The sequence below is a fragment of the Dothidotthia symphoricarpi genome (genome assembly GCF_010015815.1).
Source record: "Dothidotthia symphoricarpi CBS 119687 unplaced genomic scaffold P153scaffold_7, whole genome shotgun sequence".
Classification (NCBI taxonomy): Eukaryota; Fungi; Ascomycota; class Dothideomycetes; order Pleosporales; family Dothidotthiaceae; genus Dothidotthia; species Dothidotthia symphoricarpi.
This window is the reverse complement of record NW_022985014.1, coordinates 1,068,820-1,093,184: the sequence shown is the minus strand read 5'-3', so window position 1 is coordinate 1,093,184 and position 24,365 is coordinate 1,068,820. Positions and strand designations below refer to the sequence as shown.

Here is a 24,365-nt window from a genome sequence, read left to right as displayed (position 1 = left end):
TGCCTCAACACCAAACATCTCCTCCCACGCTTCTCTCAACCCCCCAATTCAACACCCACACACCTCCAATCAATCAATCAATCAACATGGCTCCCCTCAAAGTCGGTGACTCTCTGCCCGAAGGCGTAAAGTTCGAGTGCGTACCCCACCATCTCCACGCCCCAACCCTGCACCACAACAAAACACCAACTAACCCCCCTCCCCCCCTCCTAGATGGGCGCCCATCACCGACGCCGACCCCACAGCCTGCGGCCGCCCCCAAGAATACGACGCAAGCAAAGAATGGGCGAACAAAAAAGTCGTCGTCGTCAGCGTGCCCGGCGCCTTTACCCCGGGCTGCCAGGCATTCCACCTACCGCCGTACATTGAGAAGTTCAGCGAGCTGAAGAGCAAGGGCGTTGACCTTGTTGCTGTTATCGCGAGTAATGATAGCTGGGTTATGAATGCGTGGGGAAAGGTTAATGGCGTTAAGGGGGATGATATCGTGAGTTCTTTTGTTCCTTGGGAGATGGGGGACGTGGTGATGGCTGACTTGGTGCGATGCGATACAGCTCTTCCTTAGTGATACCAAGTCTTTCTTCTCGAAGAATCATGGCTGGGCTGCTGGAATGGGGGATCGCAAGTATGTTGCTCCATTTCTGTTGAATGGCGTGGTGGAAATAAATTGACCTTTCTTCACAGCGGTCGCTGGGCTATGGTCTTCGATAACGGAAAGCTCACCTACGCTGAGAACGAGTCCAACCCGTCGCAGGTCACGGTATGTACCCTCCCCTCTCTGCAGCATGGCCAGCATGAACTGACTCGCTTGCAGGTCTCCGGTGCCGAGTCCGTCCTCGCCAAGTTGTAGATGTGCAATGCGGTGTGTGTGGAATCTCTGGGATGTCGTAGATGTGAGAACTACGGAATGAAATAAAACGATGAAATGTCGCAAGCATATATTGGCGTTGAAGTGTGTATGAGTACCTAACCTCCTTGACACGGTGCACGCACACTCCCAGCGACATACATGTGCCGTATTGATATGAATGGTATGGAAGTCCACCAACCCAACCACAATGCGATTGTAAATGCGAATCCAGCCCTGCTAACAATGCACCTACACCTCATTCAACAGACCCTCACCCCCCAACCCCCCAGTGAGCCCCTTCATCCTCCTCCCCAGCAAATCATCCTCACTCGCCAGACTAACCAACGACTTCCTCCTGCCCCTCCGCCCATCACTCCTACGCACCCTCGCCGACCCATTCACCCTCCCATTCCCACCCCCATTCGCCTTCCCCCTCAGAACAGTCATCTCCAACGGCCGATCCTCCTCCGCCGAGCTCGCCGTGCCCGACCGATAATGATGCCTCGCCCTCCCCTCTCTCAACCCACCAACCGCCTCCGCCAACCCGACCGTAGCCCCAGACCCAAAGTAATCCCCCCCATCCCGACCCCTCCCCCTCGGGCGCGGCGTAACCGCCTCACCCGCCTCATCCCGCTCAAACGCCTCACCAATCCACTTCGCACAACGGAAGATATACTTCCAGCCCTCGGGAAACACGCCCACGAACTGCAAAAACCCATGGCTAATCCCAGGAATCAAATCGACGCTAACGACGCTCTCCTCGCGGAACTCGCCGCGCGCCCACTCAAGCCCCAGCTCCTTGCCCGTCAGCCACGCAGCGCGCTTAGCCTGGCGCAAGCGGCCGGCGAAGATGAGTGTGTCGTCGACGAGCGGGTCGCGCTCGCCGGTGAGCATCCAGGTGCGCGGGAAGCGCGTGAGGAGGGATTCGGGCGCGAGGCAGGGCGAGAGGAGGAAGTCTGTGCTGAAGTCGGGTTTTATGTGTGGGCCGACGTAGAGGATGATCATGGCGCGCATCATTTCGGGGGTGAGGATGCGGTCGTTGAAGTAGGATATCATGCTGGAGGTTGCGAGGCGCGTTTTTATGGCTGTTGCGGGGGGTGCGGCGGCGGCGGTGGTGGTGGTGGTGGTGTTGGGGGCTGCGGTGCTGTTTGCCACGGGGGTGAGGACGTCGGGGGTTTGGGAGATGGTGCTGTTTTGGGCTATGCTGGTGTTGATGGGAGGGAGGGCGTGGGTGTCGATTCCCGTGTGTGCGGAGGAGAGCTTGATAGCTGTCTGTGGGGAAGTGAGGACGCGTTCGCTCATGGGCTTTGGGCTGTCGGCTGGGCGTGTCTTTCTGGGTTTCTCATCCTCGCTGTCCGAGTTGTCGGACACGCCTGGTGTGTTTGGGGCGAGGTGGCGGTAGTCGTCGCTCTTGTGGCGTAGGATGGGTCGGTTGGTCTTGCGCACTCTTCGGTCGCGGATGAGGGCCATTTGCTCGTCGGTCATCCAGTTCCCAATGTTCATGTCCAGCGCTGGATAGACCAGGATACAGCCGATTGGGGGCGGCAGCTCGAGTTCACCCTGCCATCTGCGCGTCGCCGTCGATCCACTCTGCAGGATCATAAGCACCATGCCCACGGCGAGATTCCCTCCCGCAGAGTCTCCAGAGACCAGAATCCTAGGCTCTTGTTCCCCCGAAAGACCCATGCACCTTCCCCTCGTCGCAACGATGGAGTGGTACACATCGTAGCACTCATTCAACGCATACGGATATGGAAACTCAGGCGCCTTTCTGTAGTCCAGACTCAGCACAGGGAGGCCCGTCTTGCCCGCCCAGCCCATAAGCTTGTCGTCGTGGTTCCTCGGATCCATAGCCACGAAGCCTCCGCCGGGGATATCCAAGACGACCTTGTCGTGTTTCTTCAGCGCACTGATGGGGCCGTTGAAGTACAGCCACGCAATCACAGGCTCCTTGTACGAGCTCTCGCGCGGACGCGGGATCCTGATCTTGCGCGGCGGATACCACATCAGCCGGGGCCGCATCAGGCTCGTCAAGGCGCCCAGGTACGGCGTGGTGCCTTTATTCCAGGCGACGCGCAGATGGTCGACTGTCAGCGTGGCCCGGATCTTCCTGACCTTCTCATCGGCCTGCTCGGCACAGATGAGGTAGTAGATACTGAAGACGACGCTGAGGAGGTCCCTAGTACCCTTGCGCTTGATCTTCATAGCCGACCAGAAGCCCGCGTCCAGCGCCGTCGTGACCCACGTAGCGCGGAAGTACGAGCGCGAGTACAGATTGGCAAGCGGTTCGGGGCACTCGAGGCCGACGAGCTTGCCGAAGTTGCGTGCAATGTAGAGGTAGAGGAGCGTCATGAGCAGCGACTGCCACGCCGTGAGCTTCTTGGAGAGCAACGTCGAGATGCGGCGAAGGATCGGGGGGCCATGGCGGTCGCCGCTGTGTCTTGTCAGTACATGTATTCATGCTGTTGGCAGGCCATGACGTGCCGGTAGAGATAAAAGGACCAAAACGACACCACGGCCAGCACCTGGATCTTGCGGAACTGCACCGACGGCCGACCCAGCACGTGGTCTATCATCTTGGAGCGCTGCTACTGTCTTTTTGCGCCGTCATTCCCGAGTATGCGAGCTGGCGAGTTGACGATCTTGCGAATGTATGAGCTTATAAGCTCTACAATCCTGTGAAGATATAAGCTGACGAGCTGACGAGAAGGCTGATGAGTAGTAGTAGTACAAGCAAAGTAATCCCCAATCCCAAACATGTCTACGCCATCCATCCCTCAAGCTCCTACCCATTCCTCGCCCGCGTGGTTGGGGTGTGGGCGGACCACTCGCATGTGACAGCCGCAGGCGGCCCATGTGAAAGCGCATGACATGCTTTTTCGGGTCGGCTTTATTGCACGTTTGGGGATCCGGGGTGGGCTAGCGGGTAGTCGAGTGCACGGACGTGTGTTTGGCTTGGCTTGTGGGGGCGAGGCTGTGGGGGATGTTTGTTGTGGGGAGGGTTTGTGTTTTTGGAGAGTTTGAAGTTGAAGTACGATAAATAACGTGTTTTATCAGCCCGTGCACGCCATCAGCTCGTGCACGCGGAACACCATTTTTTAAGCTATACTTTTAAAGCTATAACACTACATACAAATATAATTATTATAAGATTTTTTAAGGTAGTAATTAATAAAGTACTGTTATTATTTTATACTATTTAAATTAGCCTAGGAGGTTAATTTTACAGCTGTAGCAGGACTAGGGCAGAAAAGTTAGCTTATTATTAACTAATATACCTACCCTATTTTTAACTACTAAATTAATAGCTAGAGCTTTTATAAGCTTAAGGCTTTACTTCTTACCTTTTTAGGATAGTTTAATATCTTTTTAAAATTATTTATTAGCCTAATATATAAGCTTTTCCTCTTTTTATTAAGCTTATTTTTTAGCCTTTTTTATAACCTTTACCTTCTTTACTATTACCTAATTCTAATGCCTCTCTTTAAGAAGATTTGCCTTAAGTTACTTCTATTTATCTTAAAGCTTAATTACCTTACTCTTTTAGTATTATAACTACTTTTATTTAAAGTCCTTTTACTTTTAGTAATTATAGGCAGTAGTAACCTTTAAAGGAGACTAAAAAATAGCTTCTTTATTATATTAAGCTAGTAGCTAGAGTAGTAATACCTTACTATACTGCCTACGTTTCTTTTTATTTAGGAGAGCCTTTTTAAGCTAACTATTTTTATACTCTAAAAGTATTTTTTAAACTAAAATTATATAGATAGTTTAACTAAGTTACTAAGTTTAATTTAAGCTTATATTAATTACTACCTCCTTTAGAAGTCTTTTAATCTTTCTTTAGTTTAAGGTACTTAAAACTAAGCTTATAAAGGAGCTTAATAATAAGTAGAGGTTATTTAACTAGAATTTATAAAGGATTATATTAGGATTTATAAGTAAGATACTAGTAGCGCTAAAGGCCTTTTAGATAGTTTAAGGCTTAAATAAGCTATTCTAGGTATAATAAAAAAGCTAGAAGAAGTTATACTTAGTAATAAATAAGAGTCTTTAGTACTTATTTATAAAGTTTAAAAGCTTAGCTAAATAAGCTATTAATAGAGGCTTAAATATAACTATATTAAGGGGCTAGAGTATATAGGTTAAGTAAGGTAGGAGTACTGTAAGTAGAATCTTGTTTTTATTATAGTACTTAATAAAATCTATAGTAATATAAGAGCTATAGCTATTAATAATAAGCAGCTAATATAAGTATTAGGCCTTCTTTTAAGTTTCCTAATTAAATACTTATTTAAGCTAGGCTAGGCCTATAATATTACTTATCTATCTAGTAAGTAATAAAGTAAAGAAAGCTTAATAAATAAAAGAATTAAAATCTTATAACTAAGTATCCTAAATATTTCTAGAGGTAGCCTAATAGATAAGTACTAGAGTAAGAGCTAATTTATTAGTATAAATATATACTAATAACGTAATTTACTCTTTATTACTATTCTAGAGTACTACCTTAATCTCTTTATATTTATATTAGTTTTTACTAAAGATCCTCTTTATTCTTAAAAGTACTTTAATAAGAAAGCCCTTTTTATTTATATTATATATATAATATAGCTTAATACTATACTGCTTAATTTTATAGTATAGTTACTTAAAGTATAAGGTATATTTAAAGGTAAAATTAGCTTTATAGTAATTAGCGTTAATCCTAGTTATCTAATATAAAATTAGGTAAATACTATAGTATATAATATAGTAATTAACCTAGTATTTTCTTACTAGTTTACTAGCTATCTCTAATATAAAATTCTAAATTATCTCTTTTATAGGTAGTAAACCTCTCTTATAAAGCCTATTAATATACTGTAAAAGCTTATACTCTTATATAGGGTTAAGATTTTAGCTATTAATTATATATTTATTATATATTATAGTTACCCTATAATACCTTTAGAATAATATAGATTAGTTAATACTATATTTCTTAGCTACTTTAGTGTAATTAGGGGATTCTCCTAGCTTTAGGTATTTTAAATTATTAAGCGCAGCCTCTATATTACCTATTTTAGTAGTGTTATGTGGGGTTAAAAAGATTGGATGAAATGGTGTTCTGCGTGCACGAGCCGATGGCGTGCACGGGCTGATAAAACACGTTAGGCGATCGATTATTGGATTTCACAATGTGGAAATGTTGACGACGATCAGATATACAACACTCCATTCACACAGCGCCCCGTGATATACATATATACCCCACAAAACAACACCAAACCTATCCAACCAAACCCCCTTCATAAACTCTCTCTCGCCATCCTGAACAGAAACACACATACATCTCCCCACCTAAAAAAAGAAACATCCCCTCACCCACACACCACCCTCACAAACTCCCCAACCTCAAACCCCACCCTACGCAACGCACTCTCACCAAACCCCCCCTCCCGTTCCCGCACCACCGTCAAGCACCGCACACCCTCATCCAGCTCAACCGCCTTACTGCCCGCCAACGCCTCCCTTGCATCCCCCGTCCGAACGAAAATAGTCAGATCCGGGCCCACGGTGCCGCGCCACAGCGTCGCCATCCACTGCCAGTGGTCTGTCGAGCTGTACGCATCTTGGACAGGGATGCGGGAAGCGTAAGCAACGGAGGCGTGGAGCTGGAAGGTTGGGAGGAGGAGGATAGGTTTAAGCGCGTTGGAAGGCGTTGCCGAGTCTTTGCGCGTAGTTGGCGGTGAAGCAGAAGCTGTGCGCGACTCCTCCGCAGCAGACAAGACAGGAACAGGCGTGGTGATGTACCTTATCATCTCCCTACTCTTCCCATGCCACGTCCGGATCAGATCGAGGTAGTCCTCAAACGCGACATTTTCTGCCGTCGGGCTAGCAGGCGGCTCGGCGACTTTGGCGTGGTATTCTTCGTGCTGGGCGAGGAATGAGGCGAGCCAGCTTGTGAGCTCCTTCACGGCGGGGAGGTCGTCGCCTTCGATGGCGATGATGGCTCCGCGGACTGGAGGTGCGGGAGTGGTGTCTTTGTACGGAGGTGTGATGCGACCGAGTAGCTTGATCATGCTCTGATGTGAGATGCTGAGCACGGTTTCTTCTACACTCCTGGGCTGGCCGTGCTGGTCGAGGTTCAGATCCATGACCGATGGGCGGCGCACGTCGCGAGGCGTGCCGGGAGGAGGCATGATGGTGCTACCTGGAGAACGGCGGACGTGGATGGGAGGAAGAGATTCCCGGCGTGGAGAACTCTGGGGATAGTCGAATCTCTGCCCACTACTAGGTGGGCCACGCTCGAATCGACGTCTCTTGAGGCCTGGTGTAAGGGGGCTGTACATTGCTCCATCGTCACGTATTGCTGACGATACCTGGATGTTGCTGAGACCTGATGGGCCTGGGCCGCGGCCACGGGGTGACTGCAGGCTCAGATTACTTATCACAGGTAGGTAGCGTGTTGTTGATGTGATGCTCTCGTAGCAGGTAGGAGGCGGCAACATTGGAGTGCGGGCGGGATCGAAGAAGGGGCTGGTGGGAGTCTTGATGCTGCGACCTCCACATCTGTGGCAGCGGTACTTATCGGCGGTCGTGTGTTGACCTGACGGATTCAGAGGGGATGATCCGGGTTTGCCGGCGCGACGAGGTTGGTACCGGTAATCCGGGTACAGTTCCTGGTGTCGAACCTTTTCTTCCTTAATAACGTGTTAGAAGGACATGGGCAACAACTGGCAGATGCCACCTACTTGTGCAAGATCCTGCCACATCTTCTTCGTCTCGTCACTTTCCCTGTTCCATTTCTCGCCAATGATCTTGGAAATATCGGGGTTGTTGAGTCCAGGGTTGCTAGCGATGATGTGCTGTTGTTCGTGTTGCCGATAAAGGATGAAAGCTACAAAGAGTCAGCAACTGATATCGGCAAACAAAAAAGGTAACATATGTGCTTGACTTGGTTCGCTCTAGCTACTTGGAAAGTCCGCAGAGTACGAACGAAGAAATGAACTCACCATTCCTCGGTCGAGGAATCTTGGGTTCAGGCTGACAGAGACAGACAGAACCACACAATTCCCCAGAACCGGTTGAAGTAGCGCTGGGAGGACACCTATCTTCCATGCTGCCATTGTCGACGAAGTCTTCCGCCTTGACCTCCTCAAGCGGTACAAGTCTCTTTCTGGTGGCTCGAGGGGACGACACAGCGGGCGGCGAAGCAGGCTCCTCTTCCTTGCCCGCAGACCAAGGCACCTGAACTCCACTGCCCTTTCGCAGATTGCGAGCAGACTTGGTGTCATCCATAGGAGACTGCGAAATGCTGTCGTCGATCTGCATGTTGGACTTGACGTATCTCCTCGGCACGTTGAAGAAAGTCGCGACAGGAACTTGAGGAGGAGAGGGAGAAGATCGAGGCACCGGCGGCGGAAGTATACGACTAGCCAACATGATGATGAATATAACGAACCAAGTATCTAAAGTACGTCTTTGAGAGTCGAGTTCATTGTCCTACGAACAGGAAGGGAGGGATGTTGGACGAACTAGCACTGATTGCAACCTTTCCTTTGAAGGTATTATGCGCATGCACACCATAGCCCCACGGGGGGCTTTGATCATGATCCATGGCCGATCCAGTCGTTTGACTGTCGGTGCCTGATGCGGTCGATCCTGGATGCTCGCTAGGAGATTTCTTTGTTCTTGCCCCGTCCCGAAGCGGCTGCGACAACACTCTGCCGTCGTGCCTAAGACATTCCAACATTCCAATGCCAGCTATGTAAGGAGACAGCAATACCGCGGTCTCTTTCAGTAACCGGCCTCGATAGCCGCGACCGTGCGGCTGCGTGCCGAACTGCATTCTCTCTCTCATGCAAATGACGGAACACGGCAGGTGGGAGTGCGTTGGTCCATTGTCAGACAGTGTCTTGCTAATATCCAGGAGGGAACTTTAGCCGGAAGGACTGAGCGCCTTGTTGCTTCGCGTCGTTGATAGTTTGGTTATTGCGCAGGAGTTTTGCAGCTTGTTTGCCGATTAACTGATGAGCAGGACCACTAAGATGGATATCGTTCCTGAGAATTGGTCAGTCTGAGACAATATGTTTGTGTGCGCAGCCAGCTTACCAGAATAGGTGGCGATGGGGATCCGCGCACTTTTCCACCGCGGCTGCCTGCAGATCGGTTGCATTGTTCTCCGGCTTCAGTGATAGACAGGGCCGTTCGACCTCTTCGAACAGAGGCGCCTGTCTGCCAGTACCCTTTGCATCTGAAATCTGTCTGATGTACAGTTGTTGGTCTCTGACTTGTTGCGAGACCATGGCGTTTGGGTCTGGCATGAAGATGGGGCCATGCTGCCACTGAGCCGCAGTTCGAGACAGTACAGTGTTCCAGTACGACCAGAGAAACACCGATTGATGTTGGTTCTCCGCAAAGTGCTCCTTGTCAGTGTCTTTCTCCGACTGAAAATACGGCAACAAAGTGATATCCACCATCTTAGGGATGATGATTTTCGTTGGCGAACCAACGTGCTTCGCAAGCCTGTCGAGGTTGTTGAAGATCTCTGCAATACTGATATCGATGGCGCGCATGGCAGACTCTTTGTCCAGCATCGAGTACTCCAGCAAATCCCAGAGTCCAAAGAAGACAGTGAAGACAGTCCATTCATCAATTTTACGCAGGCGTTCAGGGATGTGCTGCTTCTCCTTGTCGAATGCAATAAAGCTTTGTACCTGTGTCTGAAAGTCGTCGAGCAAAGTCAGAGTGTGGCCGATATTCGACCCGTTCACCAACTGTGCGTAGATGTCTGAGTCAGCCAGCGACCCGACAACATCCTCCGTATCCGCGTTCAACGGTATGGAGCGCGCAAAGTTATCGACAAAGTCGCATTTGAGCTACGTAGCGTTAGAGATTGCTCCTCGAGTGGGGCAGATGGGGCGAATACCTCTGTACACAGTGTTTCCGTCCACATCTCACCACGGTCAGGGTCTCGGATAGCAACCATCTGCTCAGGAGGTGGAGAAACTCGATAGTTTCCAGTGTCAGACCAATCGTCTCCGAAGACGACTATCCGGTGATTCGTGTTGTGCCATGCTTGTTGTATGGTTTCTTCGAGGCGGGCTGGACGTTGCAGCCATGCGAAGTATAACACGATCATTATCATTGCACCGGCACATACGTGCACCAGTCTGGGTAGGAACCTCATTGTGCTGAAAGATGAGCGAAGCGGGAGCTTTCGATGATCTCGGGTACTTCGTAATTGTATCGTAAGGAGTGACGGCAAATTCAAGAAGTCAACGATACAACAAAAGGAAGACTGGCACGCTTATGGAAGAAATCGATCAATGTATCAGGCAAAAACCAACCCATGAACGCGCGATTTGTCGAATAAGAAATGAATGAAACAGGGCTGAGGCGTCGTCGCTGAGGTTTGAAGAATGGAGAGCCTCGCCTTACTTGGGTTAGATACGGCCAGAGCATGACGACGCCTCAGGGTAGGTCGGCGCCAAATCTCGTCGGATAGGCTTCGGAGCTGGCAAATGTCGTCGCAACCCATCGCTCTCCGGCATATTTTCCCCGCAAGAGACTAGGGTTCACATATTGACACGATTACAAGTGAACATGAAGCGCTTGCGTAAGCTGATGGCAGTTGGCGACGGCTCTCTCCGGCGCTGCTCCGGTTGTCGGCACCCCGTTGAGAAGAGCGTATGCGTGGCGCCCAGATACCCACTGCCTGCATATCGTGAATCAAGCTTTTCAAGTCTCTTGACGAGGCTTGGAAAAACCGCTCTGTGTGGGGAGGAATGAGTGTGGCTGAACTCGTTGACGCGCGGATGGACAGGGGAAGGTTTAGATTGCCTCTCTAGTTACCTCACTAGTGGCTAGGTGCAAAGCTGACGTAGACGTATGGATGCCATCAAAGAGATACTGCCGAAACCGAAAACGAACATAGGTAAAACAACAATCAGCCTTAAGGACTACATGTGCATTTTCACACGTAAGGACGGTGGACCTGCGTAAGCCTTGCAGTTACTAAATTAAGACGCGAACGTGCTCTGAAACCCCGCGGGCCTATGTACTAGAATAGACGCTACGCCTTGACGATCTAGCTGCGTACGCCCGTATATTCTCTTTCTCGGATTTCCAGCTGTCCAGTTGATGACTTACCGTTGGTTCTATCTCATCCTACGTCTTCAGCATGTTGGCAGCGACGAGAATCGCATTCGCAGTCTTGCCGACCCACTCCTTCGCCAACTCGATATCGTGGTCGAACGTAATGCTTTCAGTGATGGCAGGGAACGTGACGGGCGCATATCCTGTGTCCCTACCAGGGGCAGTAATTAAGTTCTGGTAGAACTCTCTGGTGGGGAGACCGCCTTGGCTTGTGAAGCCGCGGGAAAAGTCGCGTGCCTTGTGGTTTTGGATTGTGAGGAGGGCAGCGTCGTTTGTTGCGACGGCCTGTGCACGGAGGTCTGTAAACTCATTTGCATAGGTGGTGAACGTGGAGATGGCATCCGTGAGGTTTGTCAGGTCGAGAGTGTAGTTTGATGAGGCGATTGTGTCTTCGAGGTCAGAAAGATAGGTGCCAAGCTCTGAAATGTAACCTGCGGGCTCAAGAGGGAGGACAGCGTCGGAGGCGAAGTGGTAGAGGAGAAGTGTCAGGTACTGGCCTATCGCCTTATGGGTGTGGAAGCCTGGGTCTCCAAAAGTAGCCATCCAATGGTAGGAGTCGTAATTCGAATGGTAGGGATAAACGGGGTCGTTGGGGCCTCCACCCGCACCCATATCCATAGATGCGATGCCGCGATGGAGGAATGCGGTGTAATCGCTCCCGCTGCCCAAGACGCCAACCTCACCATCCTCTACTGACCATACATCAAATAATGTTCGGTCAACAGTACCTCTGTAAGGATAGACGATCTTTTTCATCAGGCTCTTGCCAATCGCGTGTAGGTCAGGAGTTGCTACTATCTCTGGAATAGGACCGGATACCGCGACATCAACGTTGAGATAAGATACCGCAGCATTCTTGAGCCAGGGAATGTATTCCTCCACCCATTCGGTACTATTGGAGTATTAGCAACGGAGTACACACAAGGAACGGTAATCTCACCTTCCAACGAGTCCGTACTCTTCGGCATCCCAGCTGCATAGGACAATTGTTCGAGTTGGCTTCCAGCCGGTCTCTCCGAGCTTGCTAAATGCCTTGGCCAACTCCATGAGTACGGCAGATCCAGAGTTAGGGTCTGCAGCACCTCCGATGATCCACGCATCTCGGTGGTTGCCCACAAGAACAACTTCGTCTTGGTTCGTGCCATTGATGATACCAATCGAGTTCCAGATCGTAGTATATGTGTCATTCATAACATTGGACAGGGAAAGGCGGGCGCCTGAACCAGCTCCGGAAGAATAGTTGACACCTGGTATGGCGCCTACCCATCCAGTCCTGTTAATTTCAGCAGCACTGCTCCCGTATCCGTTCAAGGCTTGCAAAATTGGTTGTGCTCCGAGCCAGGAGATGGGAAGAGATGGAATCTGGGGGAGAGTCTTGCTGCGATCCGCCCTTGGTGAGTCTGGTTTGGAAGCATAGCCAGGAGTCGTCGGATCGCCAGGGTAGGTACTAAGGAATTGCACACTACCTCGCTGGATTGTCGTCGGGTTTCTAGCGCCACCTTCAGGATAGGGAGCAACTCCCTTCACCTCAGTCATGTTGCCATCATCGCCGGGATCGCTGAAGATGACAGTGCCAATCATGCCGTGCTGTTGGGCATTCTTTATCTTAAGTCCTCTAAACGGACCACCGTATTTGGCGAGTGCGATCTTCCCTTCAAGTTCGACACCAAGAGCGACTAAGCGCTGATAATCGACTTGCTGGCCTCTTCCCACATACACATATTCTGCAGATGCGTTGCCAGTGAAAGAGTAGCCATGGAAGGCGGGGATACGATTGGGGTAGCTAGTCGTTGAATCTTCCTCTAGCACGTCTTCCTCGAGAGAAGGTGTAAAGGTGGTGCCATTCGGATAGGTCAGAACTAGTGAGTTGGAGACGGGATAGTTGAGAAACACATCTGTGCTGTGTTCAGCATGGTTCCTACCGTTGAAAAAATAGTGCGTGGGACAGAAAAACTTACAGTATTCATCCAGTCTGCTTTCGAATCCATACTCAGACCAGCGGTCAGCCGTCCATTGCGCCATCGTCCGATTGCGACCAGCAATGTGGTCTCCGTGGGCTGGCATTGTTAATCACAATCACCCAGTACTCTATCCTTGGAAGGCGGACTTGACTTACTGTAGTAGTATGACCATGTTGCGATTGACGTGTTGTCAAACGAACTCATGAGAATTTGTTCATTGGAATCTAGAACAGGTGGAAACGTCTCATTGCTGCTCTGCCTTTTGAGGAGGGTGTGAAAGTTGTCTCCCAATTGGCGCTCACGCTGGCAAGCTTCAATGCCAATTGCGGCGAGTAATAATAACGATGCTCTCATTGTGTTGTTCGCAAATGCCAAGTCTTTTCACCAGATCGCAATTGAACGACGTAGAAGAAAGAGTAGGCCACCCTTAAGTAGAGATACGAACCTTGGATTGCTCTACTACGTAGAAGTATATCGGCCGATCAGTTCATCTATCAATGCAAACATGCTGCTCTTTCCTGCCGTAAGCTCGCGGAGGATCAAAGCTTCATGCAGCAGCGTGTCACTATGTAGATAAACACTAGAGCTCTTTACTGGAATGGGAAGGTCGGCTGGTCACGGAGTCGAAGCGAATCCTGCAATATACTTGGCGATATAAGATGACGATAATCAGCAGCGGGGTACCTGGAGAAGATGACCGCTCTGATACGACATGTCATTCTCGAAGGAGTTTTGGGAGATATTCTATGCCAACTTAGGGCATTGATAGTGGTCGGGGAATAGACTTCAAAGTCAGGTTGGTATGAAGGCGTCCAGCTCCATAATGTCGCGTTGTACCACACAGCATAGTCTCATTGTGAGAAGTCGAGGTGAGAAGTGCGGGGAGGTGATCGGCGGAAGGAGTTACCACGTGCGGAGATGGTTACTAACGATAAGAACTGAGGCGCCGTTACATTCCAATTTCTGACGATAATGGTATCCGGACAGGCATATAGCAGATGGTACCCGTGGTGGAGACGCCGATATACAGGCCGTGGAGATTGTTGCCAATAGGATCTCGAGGAGGCTGAGCAGACAATCGGGCGTGGCGCTAGATCTCCGGCTGGGTTAGTGGCGGCGATCGTATATGCACGCAAGACGAACAAGCAACGAAAGAAAGTTGTTGCATCAACATTGACAATGAGCTGTCAAACAAAGACAGCGGTCCATCGCATATAGGCCCACAAACGGCCACGACTGTTCTCGCCAGCAAACCCAGCAAACACACGCCGATGCACACCGAGTGTCCATCCGAGACGTCGCGGCCTCACTCGTGCCTTCCCTCACACATGTTTGCGCCGTCGCTCCTTCCCGCGCAACGCCCCCAACCTCACCATGTTTTCGTCACCTATTCGACTGGCACCTCCCCTGACGCCTCGCCGTGTCCCTTCGCCCAGCATGTCGCCAGGCGGCCGACGGGGACGGACACTCAACAGCTCTGACGAGAGCCACCTCCGCGACCTGTCACCCAACACGACCCTACGCGCCTTCACCCAGGTGCCCATGCCCTTCGATACTACGCGCGACGAATACAAGTTCTTCGCCTGCGTCGAAAACCTCACGGCCGCCGAGCGCGATCTTGGCACACGCGTGGCCAAGGCTGCACAGCGCCTGAAGAGCTGGTGCGCCGAAATTGAACAATGGGGCTGGTCAGGCAGCTTCGAGCAGCCCTCCGACGAGTTCCGGAAGCAGCGGAGAACAAGCCTCGAGGCGCGCATCAGAGAGCATGTCTCTGATGCTGACGTCACCGCGACGACCGTGCAGCCACTGGAATACCTGGGCTCGCTGTTGCTGGGCGACGTGCAGTCGCACGAGGCCCGCCTGGACGATATACAGGAGGAGATGCTGAAGCTGGACGTCGACGAGCTGAAGGAGCACGTGCTGGACATGTTCCCCTCAGGCAGACCGTCCTCTGCTGGCTTCGGCGCCGGCCGCGACTACAAGCCCATGGACGATTTTTCCTTCCTCATCACCCAGACCCTCCTCTCCGCCTTGCCCAATCATGCCCGCCTCAAAGAGCGACTGCTTACATGGACATCACGTGTCTCCATCCTCCGCGAAGCCCCTCGATTTAAAGACGACCTTAGCACAGCGCAGAAGGCGATGCAGCTGGGATGGGACGCCATTGAACCGCCCCGAGACGACTCTGACGACACTTTCGACAGGTGGAAGGACGCCATAGACACCATCAACCGCGTCCTTCGGGGCAAGGTTAGCGACCTCGGAAGACGTCTGGACAGAATGCTCGACACACTCGAAGGGCGTGAAGACTGTCTGCCTGACGACTGGGTAGACGTCTTCGAGGGCGTAGAGGGCGATTACGGACGCTGGGCGCATGACTCGGCCAGCAGAATTATCGATTTTGATGTTCGCAGGAAAGGCGGTCCCAGAAAGACCAGAGCTCAGCTTGAGAGCATGTCCAGGAATCTGGAGCCAAATACCGTGAATCCAAAACAAACGACTCTCGCCCTTCACGACACAAACGACCTCGATGCACGCACCACCAATCCTCTGCCACGAACACAAACGGACGCAAATCTGCCCACAATCTCCGTTCACACTCCCGACGTAACAATTGATAGGAACTTCGTGAATACTGCAGTTGATCGTAGTGACGCTTCCAACTCGAACTTCGATGTTGCACAACACGAGACTTACTCGGAAGGAGGACTGTCTTCTTACGACGAAGATGACGAGTTCGACGAGGGTGACACAATAGTCCACAAGGAGGTAGATGAGCGCTCAGAAGAATCTACCAGCATTCTTCCTGCATCTGACGATTCCTCGACTACTCAACACGTGGTGGAAGAGGAGCTACAAGACTTTGACACAGTCCAACCTAGGTCAGGAATTCTACTTGATTCTCCAGTCATCATGTCGACTATCGAACACGATACCCCCGCCGCAAAACAACCGCATACGCCACGCTCGAGGAGGGGCAGCGTTGGTTCTCTATCATCTGAGCCCTCTTTGGACTCTAGTTCCCCCAGCGTCGTTGAGGAGTCACCATCAGTACGCAACGCTACCAACCGCCACGTCAGGGCGCCTCGTCCGGAGCTAAACGCTGTAATGTCAAAACGGCGTCCCCTTAAAACCACAGCGGATCATGATATCGTGAGCGCTCCATGGCCACCGTCACAGTTCAGCCAGAAACTATCGAACAGCAATGAAGATCTTGAACGAAAGATATCTGACATCCTGACGACTATTCCTGCCCATATTCGTCTCACCTCAGGTCCAGGTGCAGACGCTCCCGAGGTCAAATCCGCACGTCGTATCACGCACAAAACTAGTAAGGGGTATCTTCGTGCTGGTCGCTCCGCAAGTGGTGTCAAGTTCCCCGAGCTTACCCTATCGCCTGCAAAACATGATACCGACTCAGCTAGCGCGAATTCAGGCAGGAAGTCTGCAGCAGCAAGAGGAGATAACGATATCAAGTTGTATCACCTGACGCAGCCTGGTAAGGAGCAACCCGCTAAGCTATTCATTCGCCGTGTTGGAGAGAACGGCGAGCGCGTCATGGTCCGAGTTGGCGGTGGTTGGGCAGACCTGGGCGAGTACCTGCGTCAGTACGCCGAGCACCACGGCCGTCGAACAGTCAGCGAGAGCAGATTCGAGATCCATGGCATGGAAGTCAAGAATCCCGGTAGCTCACCTGTCAGGACTGAAAGCGCAATGAGCAAGCGAGAAAGGCCATTCAACGGCGGTCGTGCACAGACTGTCAGCCCACACACGACGCCCGTCCAATCTTCAGGTATAGGTTTCGCAAGAGAAGATCCACCACCGCCGATGCCCAGGATGCCAAGTTTCTCCAGCTTCTCAACCACGCCGGGTGTTCCTGAGGAACTGCCTGGCTCTTCGCCGAGCCCCTCTCAGCGCTACTGGCAGGGCAAGGAAGTTGGACTCGCGGGCCCCAAAGCGAAGAAAATGGACCTCAGTGGAGACAAATTGGAGTGGATCGAGGGCATGATGAAGCTGGCAAAGCAGCCGCGTAGCGCGAGCACTAGCAGTCTCGTCGCTGCATCTCACACGCCACTGCAGCGCGAGGATAGAGCTGACAGCCGGAACGAAAGTCGCCCTGGTAGTCGTGCGGGTCCGAAACGGGCCGAATTTGTGGATTTGGGCAAAGTCGGAGGCACGAAGAGAATTTTTCTCAAAGAAGGGCCGCCGTCTTTTAGTGAGTAGTGAGCGGAGGGAGGGGTTGTTCGTGTACGAAGTGTTTCTATCTTGGGATTCGTGTTTGTTTTTTTCTTCTTCTTCTTTGTTCTTCTCCAGATCTTCTTGTGTTCTCCTTCTTCTTCTTCCGTAAGCTTCATAGGGGGCTGACGCAAAAGCGAGCGCGGCATTTTTTGGACACGGAATTATACGGCGTTTGGTTGGCATGGTTCGATTAGGTCGGCTGGTCTAGGTGGATGGAGGTGCATATACCCAGGATATTCTCTACGCACGGTGCTGGTCTCGTCATTGTAGTTAAAGATTTTCATCTCCTTGTGTCGTTTGGTATAACGATAGGAGAGGAGAGAGGAAGAGATGTTGAGGAATGTAAGACTTTGAGGCGTTGCTCAATGTGATCGATCCACTGTTTGACGATCAGACGCGTTTATAAGTGACTACCTTCGCCTTTTCTTTCTGTTGCGCGTCGCTTTCCTTCTCACGAGAAACACTGCCCTCGAAAGGCATGTCGTAGGGAAGTGGACTAAAAACCTGTGCCCAGAGCTGGGCGTGTACTGCGTCTGGTAAGGAGTGTCGATGGAAGTCGAATTCCGTTGATGTGTATGTGTATGTATATGTACACCAGACGTCCGTCACTCAGATCTACCCTCTCGATTCTCCTTCTAGCAAAAAAGGAAAGCCGAAGCACGACGAACAACAGTATTAACTACATCACGTTCTGGATGGATATCAACACCCAGACAATATCAACAGTATAAGTATACATTCCCTCTCAGACATCTGTCAGACTCTCACAAATATGCAGCTTGCTGTTAAAATTAATTTGTCCTTACCGCTTACCAATCATTCGACGTGTAACTGCGCCTTCATGTCCTTCTTCCCGGCTATCTTTCATCCAAAACCTTCCTATTAGAAACGAATGATTCAACTCGTTGCTGGCTGTACGTGACACAATACAACTTCTCCGTTTTACTGACAGCTAAAATCAAAAGCAAAGCTACTTCCATCAGGGGGTTGGGCATACAACCGCCCTTGATGAGCAATGCGGCGAGACTGTATAGGGAGAGGGGGGTGGGAAATGTATATTGGTTAGTAACGGTTGAATGGGTTCATGTTTTCTGTTTCGGTGTTTAAAGTACTGCGTTACGATGCATTGTATCAAGTGGAGAATATAGCATACTACGCAATGAGGACTAAGAATAGTGGACTCGAGATCCAAACTGTAAAGACAGAAATCGCCCACTTTACCATGTGCAAAATCTGTGTGTCATTTGTTCACGCTGGGGCGATTCTGGAAAGCCATGATACCGTATGGTACTAGTTGGAACTTTTGTTTCTTCCCTAGATGGATATGTAGATACAAGAACATGTCGTCCTTTGGCTTACTTTGTTTGGTTCTATACAACGCAACTACATCTTCTTTATTTCCAACCACGAAAGGAATCATGCTGTTCCGAGTGTCAATTCTGTTTTTCGCTACTTACTCATTGACGTAAACTGCCCCAGTCGAATCTCTGCATCCCAGTAGCTACATCTAGGTTTTACTGGGAACAGGCCGTGCTATGCTGGTAATGCAGACAGTGAAACACAGCTTTAACTCTCCGGTCGGGAAATACCTAAAAAGCGCCGGTCCAAGGATATAATGCCCGAACACCAGAATTGTTGAGAAGCTCCGCTATGTATGTCGATTCCGAGATTTCTTCCCACTGCTCGAGAGTGGACGTGGAGCTGTACATGTGTGTGTCCGGTAGGGGGGAAGTGTTGTTTGTTCCTTTCCTGACTATCTAGTGGTTACTGTGGTGGGGATTCGTTGAAAGAGAAAAGAGAGACAAACAGGCTATGTACATATATTTTTACGGCAACATCCTCGTCGAAAAGGACATGTTAGTGTAGTGCTGATTGATACACTGCCCGACGGGCAGATATTGAAGGCGTTGAAAACTGTCCGACTTACACGATGCGCTACTAGACTTAGGTCCCTATGCTGGCAGATGTTTGAGTATACGGTGATGTCTTCACTACGTTGGTGGTTGAAATTCGGCTTCTTACATGTAACCTACGTGATATAATATTTTTACTTTTGCTGGCACAATACGCCACCTCGAGTATACATCTCTTGCTGGTTGTTGAATTCGAAGGAACGGTTCTACAGCACGGCGTGTGAAGTCCTCGAAATACCGGTCTAAACTTAATATCTGGGTTATTCTATGCTTCGAGATGCGTTCTCGGGCTTGAGCTGTTCGATTGTGCTGCTATACTCTCCTCTTTTCTTGCTAAGATGTGAGATGAGGTCTGAATTGAGTTCATCGGAAATCAGAGCGATGAACTTAATTTCGGTCGAAGCCGTAGAACATGTTCGAAAGAAACAGGGAATGTTCGATCTGAGTAAGAGGTTTATTGGTATTGACGATGGTTTTGATTTTAAAGTTCGGCTAGGGAAGAAGTCCGCGATCTTTCCTTCAATCACTAGATACGAAAGGAACCGAACACGCAGTCGAACTGTGCACTTTATATCTTTGCAGTTGCTTCAATCATCAAAAGTTCTTTAGCGTACACTCTGTAGCGGGGCAATGGGAAGTGATATATTCCCCCCTCTTTTTGAGAAGTATATAGTTTGCAAGTGATCAGCAGTTCGAAAGAAGTCTTTTTCTTGGGTTCACCCCCTCAGTAACAGAGATGTACAGGCCTGGGTTAGATAACAGCTTCAGATGGACAAAGGGAAAGATTAAAACAATGTTCGGGAAGGACTTGGCCAAATCGAACTTGCATGCCATGATCTGATCCAGGATCTTCCTCTGCAATGCTCTCCAGCCTGAAAGATTAGTATGCTTCCTCAAATTGATTAATCCATGTTCGGAACAGGTTTCACTGAGGTGAGGCAAGGACGTATCGCTGTACAAACGATTGAAACACATATAAATCCAGTAAAGGCAGCGCATTAGCAGTAGCAAATTCTGCCTAACCGGGATATACCATCGTCATAATTCAACGAAGATAGATAACATGGCATCGAGGTTACGGCGTTTGTCCTGGGATTTCGGAGAGATAGTACAGGTATCAACATCTTCGGGCTGACATGATGTGAAATATGTGAACCGCTGTATGTGTGGAATCCTGACAATCATCTCCTCTCCGCTCGCTTGCGGGCATTGTTGTATGAGATATTTTATTACTTGCGCGGATGAGCCTCTGGTCCGTTCCGAAAGTTACCGAGCAATTTTAGTGTGTTCAAGGCTTGACGCCAGAGGCGCTATAAGCCTTGAAATCATGGTACTCATGACGTCGATCTTTAGCCACCTCATCAAGATTGTCGATTTTAAAGACGCGTCTTCAGGTATACCCATTGCCTGGTGGAGATTCTGCATCATTGATTGACGGAATAATACAATGCGTCGGGCTTGCCAAGTTTTGCGTGTGTCCACGAGCGATTATGGCTCATGATCATAGGGGAATGAACCAGGAGTAATTGTTAGACAAGGCTGCGAGACAAAGTTAGCCGAATCGAATACTTGTGGAGATCGCGCGCATCTGCTACGGTAGAATGGAGATCACAGAGTGCCACTAGATTAATATTGACAAACTATATGAAGTTTTGGACGATCGATCTGCTTGGTATTTCTTAACCGAATCAGGTCGCAAATTGGAGAGTTCAAGCCTCAATATGCAGAACTTCTTTCCATCTGTCAGCCAATTGTGAGCTCGCAGGACAAAGCTAGGAAATTCCATAATAGCCATAAACGGAAAGCGTTCGCAGATTCCTCACGGCTAAGCACGTGACACTTCGCAGATAGGCCTCCGCGGAGTCTAAAGGCAGACGTTGGGTCGGTATGGTATCCCAAGAAGCGATACACATTTTACGCCGGTTCCCGGTGTCGAGAAGTAGCGGCGCAACCCTGTTTCCGAGCGATATGTTTAGTGTCGGGAGTTTGAATTGGACGATCAGATTGCACATATTCGAAACATGCAATATACCAATTGATTCTGACGGAATATCCCAGAGCTATATTCATTGGACCAAGGAACGATTGTGCCGACTCGACGTACGCGGCTGTGGCTTTGGACTTCGTGTCGTGCAATGAATCGTATCGCCTAAGAACAGGGCGGCGGACGCAACTCCGAACGGACGAGGTTTCATGCTCAGTAAAGGCTCAGTTAGATTGCGACAATACCGTTGAAGAAAAGTGTGGTGTAGAATAGGCTTCTTGGAAACCGGAGATATACCTGGAAGCAGCAGGATCAGCAAAGCTGCCGATGCACTCAGGATGATCACGAATGAGAATGAGGCGTATTTGTCGCGCGATGTAGGGTGTGGTACGCGATCTTGGAAGAACCATAATACAGGCTTGCATTAATGACCTGGTTGCTGGGCTCGAGTACCGGTTCCTGACTATCGATATCGGCAACGTATTTTGGTATGGCTCAGTCGCATAGTGAGAATATCCGAGCTTGCTACCGTAGTGAAGCCTTTTCCATGCCAGGATGAGCGTATCGAGTACGGAGCGATTGAAATTCTTAAGAGAAGCCGAATCCCCGAAGCTACTGCAAAGTAAATACCTGGTGGATCACACGCAGGATGTTGTAAAATATTCGTAGAAATGATTGGTTATAGGTATCTGGCCTCACCTACCACCTGCTTGGGCATGGGGATCCAGTAACTTGGATGAGTCCGTCGATGCAAGTGTGTGATTCGTAAGATTATCTTGGCAAGCTAATGTGGTACTTCAGTAGATACGTCAGAAATTTCTGTGGGGTAGAATGGGGGTGGACAGACGCGCGGCTTGAGTTGATGGAGAGTGGATATGCAAAGCCGAATGGTATGTCTTACCGATCTTTCGCCCCGTACGCGTTCGCAGCAATGGCAATGGCGTAATAATCTTACAGTTATCAAGAAATCGAGAAATTATCCAATATCCGAGGACGCCGAAGCAGGAATTTCGGTCGATCTAAGTAGTGTTTCAAACGAGACCGAGCAATTCATGTTGAGCATCAACATGCCTAACTTTGTCGAGATAATAGTACTTCTACCGAACGTAGGTAGATGAGGAAGCGCAACAAAAAAGTAACCTCACTAATTCATATGCTGTTGCTTATATACTATTGTTACGCGACGTAACGTGTTTTTTGTGTGTGTCCGTGTCGCATATAGAGTGCATATATGGCTGGAAGGTCTGCCGTCGTGTGATATAGGTATATAGAGAGGCGTGATGCTGTGGAACCAGGAACTGTACAATATAAGACGCGTGTTCGGTCGTCTTACCAACGGGATCACCGGTGTCCTGCAAAACTATTGGTGAATCTCGGAAAAGATGATGGTATACCTGGAAAGTGACCGAGCCCTTCCTTTCAGCGTTGACTCGTTCCGAGGGGTGTCATTCGATCATGCTGAAGGTGTCTCAGATGACGGACACGTTCATTCCTACGCCTATACAGGCTCGGGAGACAAAAGTGATGGCGTTTGGCGGCCCGCCGTCGGCAAAGCGCGGCATGGACTTCTATCGGGAAGTGGAGGAGTAGTGAGATTAGAGCAAGTGAGCGGTGGAGTGACCCACCATTCATGACACCCTGCGAACGTGAGAGATTCATGCTGCTCGCCCGGCCAACTGAAGCCCTTGCTCTTTGTTCAGAAAGTAATCTCTGGCCGGGGTAAGGTTCATCACTGGAGCATCACTTCTGGAATGCGGATATAACGATCCGACGATCCGCCCATGTTACGCCGAATTTGTGTGAGCAAGGCCAAGTTGCGTTGCAGTGGGGGCGCGGTTCCTGGTTTACAATATTGGATGCACCAATGGATGCTTCGAGGGCAGAGGACGACGATGTTGAAGAACGTGGGGTAGTCTGAGCATTCTCTGTGTGTAATGTCGACGAACGATGCATCGAAAAAGAAAAAGCGAGCGCACGGTCGCAGTCCTGTAAGGCCACCACACTTGAAGTATAACGTGCAGACCCCAGTGGGGGTGCGTGACGTGCCGTCGGGGAACTTCTTCATCTGGGGAGTTATCGTCTCGTCGAGCTCCCATTCGACACAAGCGTAGAGGCAGTAGGCCCGGATATCAATTGTATCAGATAGGGCTCACGGACCACGTGCGCTTGCCCTTGCCCGTGCTGATGGGGACAATGCCGTACGTCGTGCGTCATGCATGGTCTCCACAGCCAGCGTGTTGGGATTACATCTCCTGCCAACCGCATAGTCGACCACACCAGCCCCCGTTGCTGACCAGTGACATTCCGCTTGATGTCCGCCGTACAACAAGGACCACAAGTTTGACGAGAGAAGCGATGCTGGATGTTCTCGATCACGATGACACATGTGGAAATGAATCGAGCTTTTGCAGGGCCCCTGTTAGCGAAATGAACCGGGGGCAAAGGCCCAAGAGACTGCTACAGCTGCTACAGTACTTGCTACACATGGCGGCGCCAACAATTCAGGTCATGGTAGTCTGCCCCTACGATGACTCTGTTCCAGCGTTCGTGAAGGAGTGCTGACGCAAAGGGGACTATGTGCGCCAGACAATGTCACGTTCCCCACCAGGACTCTATCGTGTCAGCTTTTGCACAGGCATCTCGGGCCTGTCTCCACGAAGGTCTTCATCGCCGTCCTCATCATGTCAGATCCGTTGGAGGACCCCTGGCGCAACCAGACTCCCTAGTCGTCGTTCGCACGCACAGAGCCAGTAGATTCACCTCGGCACCTGCAGTGTGTCTTTCGCTGGGCCCCTTACTCTGTCGAGTTGCAGAAACGCCTTCTGAACATGCTCAACTTATCATCATGAAGGTGGTGTACAGTCCTTTGCAACTTGCGAGCCCACATGATCTCGGCACTGCGAATCTCGATGACTTCTGACGCAACGGCGGCTACCGACGTCGTGCTGGTGACAAGCCAAAATTCACAAAGCCACGGAGTAACTAAGTCAGCACAGACCGCACTGGCCTGTGTGTGCTTGAACTTCATCCATCCCGCACATCAGTTGGTCGGGGCGCAGTGCAGGCATTGACCCTCCTTCTACACTGGCCCAAGATCGTCTGCTCGAGCCCAAGCCACCAAAAGGTCTTTGGATCTTTTGGTGAATTAGGCAATCCAACGCAACTGGCCCATCGTGGTAGTAGCGTGTAGTGTCTTCGCCACCCTTTATTCATCTACTCAGTGCAGCCAAACAACGCGTCCCAAAATTTCTATATTCGGTCTCTGCTTCTTTGCGTAT

The 24,365-nt window shown here is 50.1% G+C and overlaps 7 protein-coding genes across 7 annotated transcripts; 4 read left to right on the top strand and 3 right to left on the bottom strand.

The window, feature by feature from the left end:
* Positions 1 to 86: 86 nt before the first annotated feature.
* Positions 87 to 847, top strand: P153DRAFT_288008 (AhpC/TSA family protein-like protein; the record flags this gene model as incomplete). The annotated part of the gene is made up of 5 exons (XM_033663580.1): positions 87 to 136; positions 214 to 484; positions 552 to 622; positions 682 to 757; positions 812 to 847. The coding sequence occupies 5 exons, from the start codon at positions 87 to 89 to the stop codon at positions 845 to 847; spliced, it is 504 nt and encodes a 167-aa protein (XP_033525464.1).
* Positions 848 to 1,096: 249 nt separating this feature from the next.
* P153DRAFT_430328 (alpha/beta-hydrolase) lies at positions 1,097 to 3,853 on the bottom strand (the record flags this gene model as incomplete). The annotated part of the gene is made up of 3 exons (XM_033672831.1): positions 3,579 to 3,853; positions 3,332 to 3,523; positions 1,097 to 3,281 (listed from the first exon to the last, which is right to left on the bottom strand). The coding sequence occupies exons 2-3, from the start codon at positions 3,421 to 3,423 to the stop codon at positions 1,097 to 1,099; spliced, it is 2,277 nt and encodes a 758-aa protein (XP_033525463.1). The 5' UTR covers positions 3,424 to 3,523; positions 3,579 to 3,853.
* Positions 3,854 to 6,049: 2,196 nt separating this feature from the next.
* Positions 6,050 to 10,415, bottom strand: P153DRAFT_313377 (uncharacterized protein). Its single transcript, XM_033664877.1, has 6 exons — positions 9,762 to 10,415; positions 8,945 to 9,711; positions 8,771 to 8,893; positions 7,846 to 8,180; positions 7,585 to 7,730; positions 6,050 to 7,533 (listed from the first exon to the last, which is right to left on the bottom strand). The coding sequence occupies exons 1-6, from the start codon at positions 10,020 to 10,022 to the stop codon at positions 6,211 to 6,213; spliced, it is 2,955 nt and encodes a 984-aa protein (XP_033525462.1). The 5' UTR covers positions 10,023 to 10,415; the 3' UTR covers positions 6,050 to 6,210.
* A 365-nt stretch (positions 10,416 to 10,780) lies between these two features.
* P153DRAFT_337281 (Zn-dependent exopeptidase) lies at positions 10,781 to 13,305 on the bottom strand (the record flags this gene model as incomplete). The annotated part of the gene is made up of 3 exons (XM_033665733.1): positions 10,781 to 11,882; positions 11,931 to 12,890; positions 13,121 to 13,305. The coding sequence occupies 3 exons, from the start codon at positions 13,303 to 13,305 to the stop codon at positions 11,003 to 11,005; spliced, it is 2,025 nt and encodes a 674-aa protein (XP_033525461.1). The 3' UTR covers positions 10,781 to 11,002.
* Positions 13,306 to 14,118: 813 nt separating this feature from the next.
* On the top strand, positions 14,119 to 17,557 carry P153DRAFT_365680 (uncharacterized protein; the record flags this gene model as incomplete). Its single annotated transcript, XM_033667872.1, has 1 exon — positions 14,119 to 17,557. A coding segment is annotated over exon 1 (2,846 nt), but the record flags the coding sequence as incomplete, so codon positions are not given.
* Positions 17,558 to 19,260: 1,703 nt separating this feature from the next.
* P153DRAFT_210473 (uncharacterized protein) lies at positions 19,261 to 19,750 on the top strand. Its single transcript, XM_033662559.1, has one exon. The coding sequence runs from the start codon at positions 19,371 to 19,373 to the stop codon at positions 19,710 to 19,712; it is 342 nt and encodes a 113-aa protein (XP_033525459.1). The 5' UTR covers positions 19,261 to 19,370; the 3' UTR covers positions 19,713 to 19,750.
* A 1,892-nt stretch (positions 19,751 to 21,642) lies between these two features.
* On the top strand, positions 21,643 to 22,677 carry P153DRAFT_355854 (uncharacterized protein; the record flags this gene model as incomplete). Its single annotated transcript, XM_033666602.1, has 5 exons — positions 21,643 to 21,709; positions 21,773 to 21,841; positions 21,918 to 21,977; positions 22,045 to 22,193; positions 22,561 to 22,677. The coding sequence occupies 5 exons, from the start codon at positions 21,643 to 21,645 to the stop codon at positions 22,675 to 22,677; spliced, it is 462 nt and encodes a 153-aa protein (XP_033525458.1).
* Between the last annotated feature and the right edge of the window lie 1,688 nt (positions 22,678 to 24,365).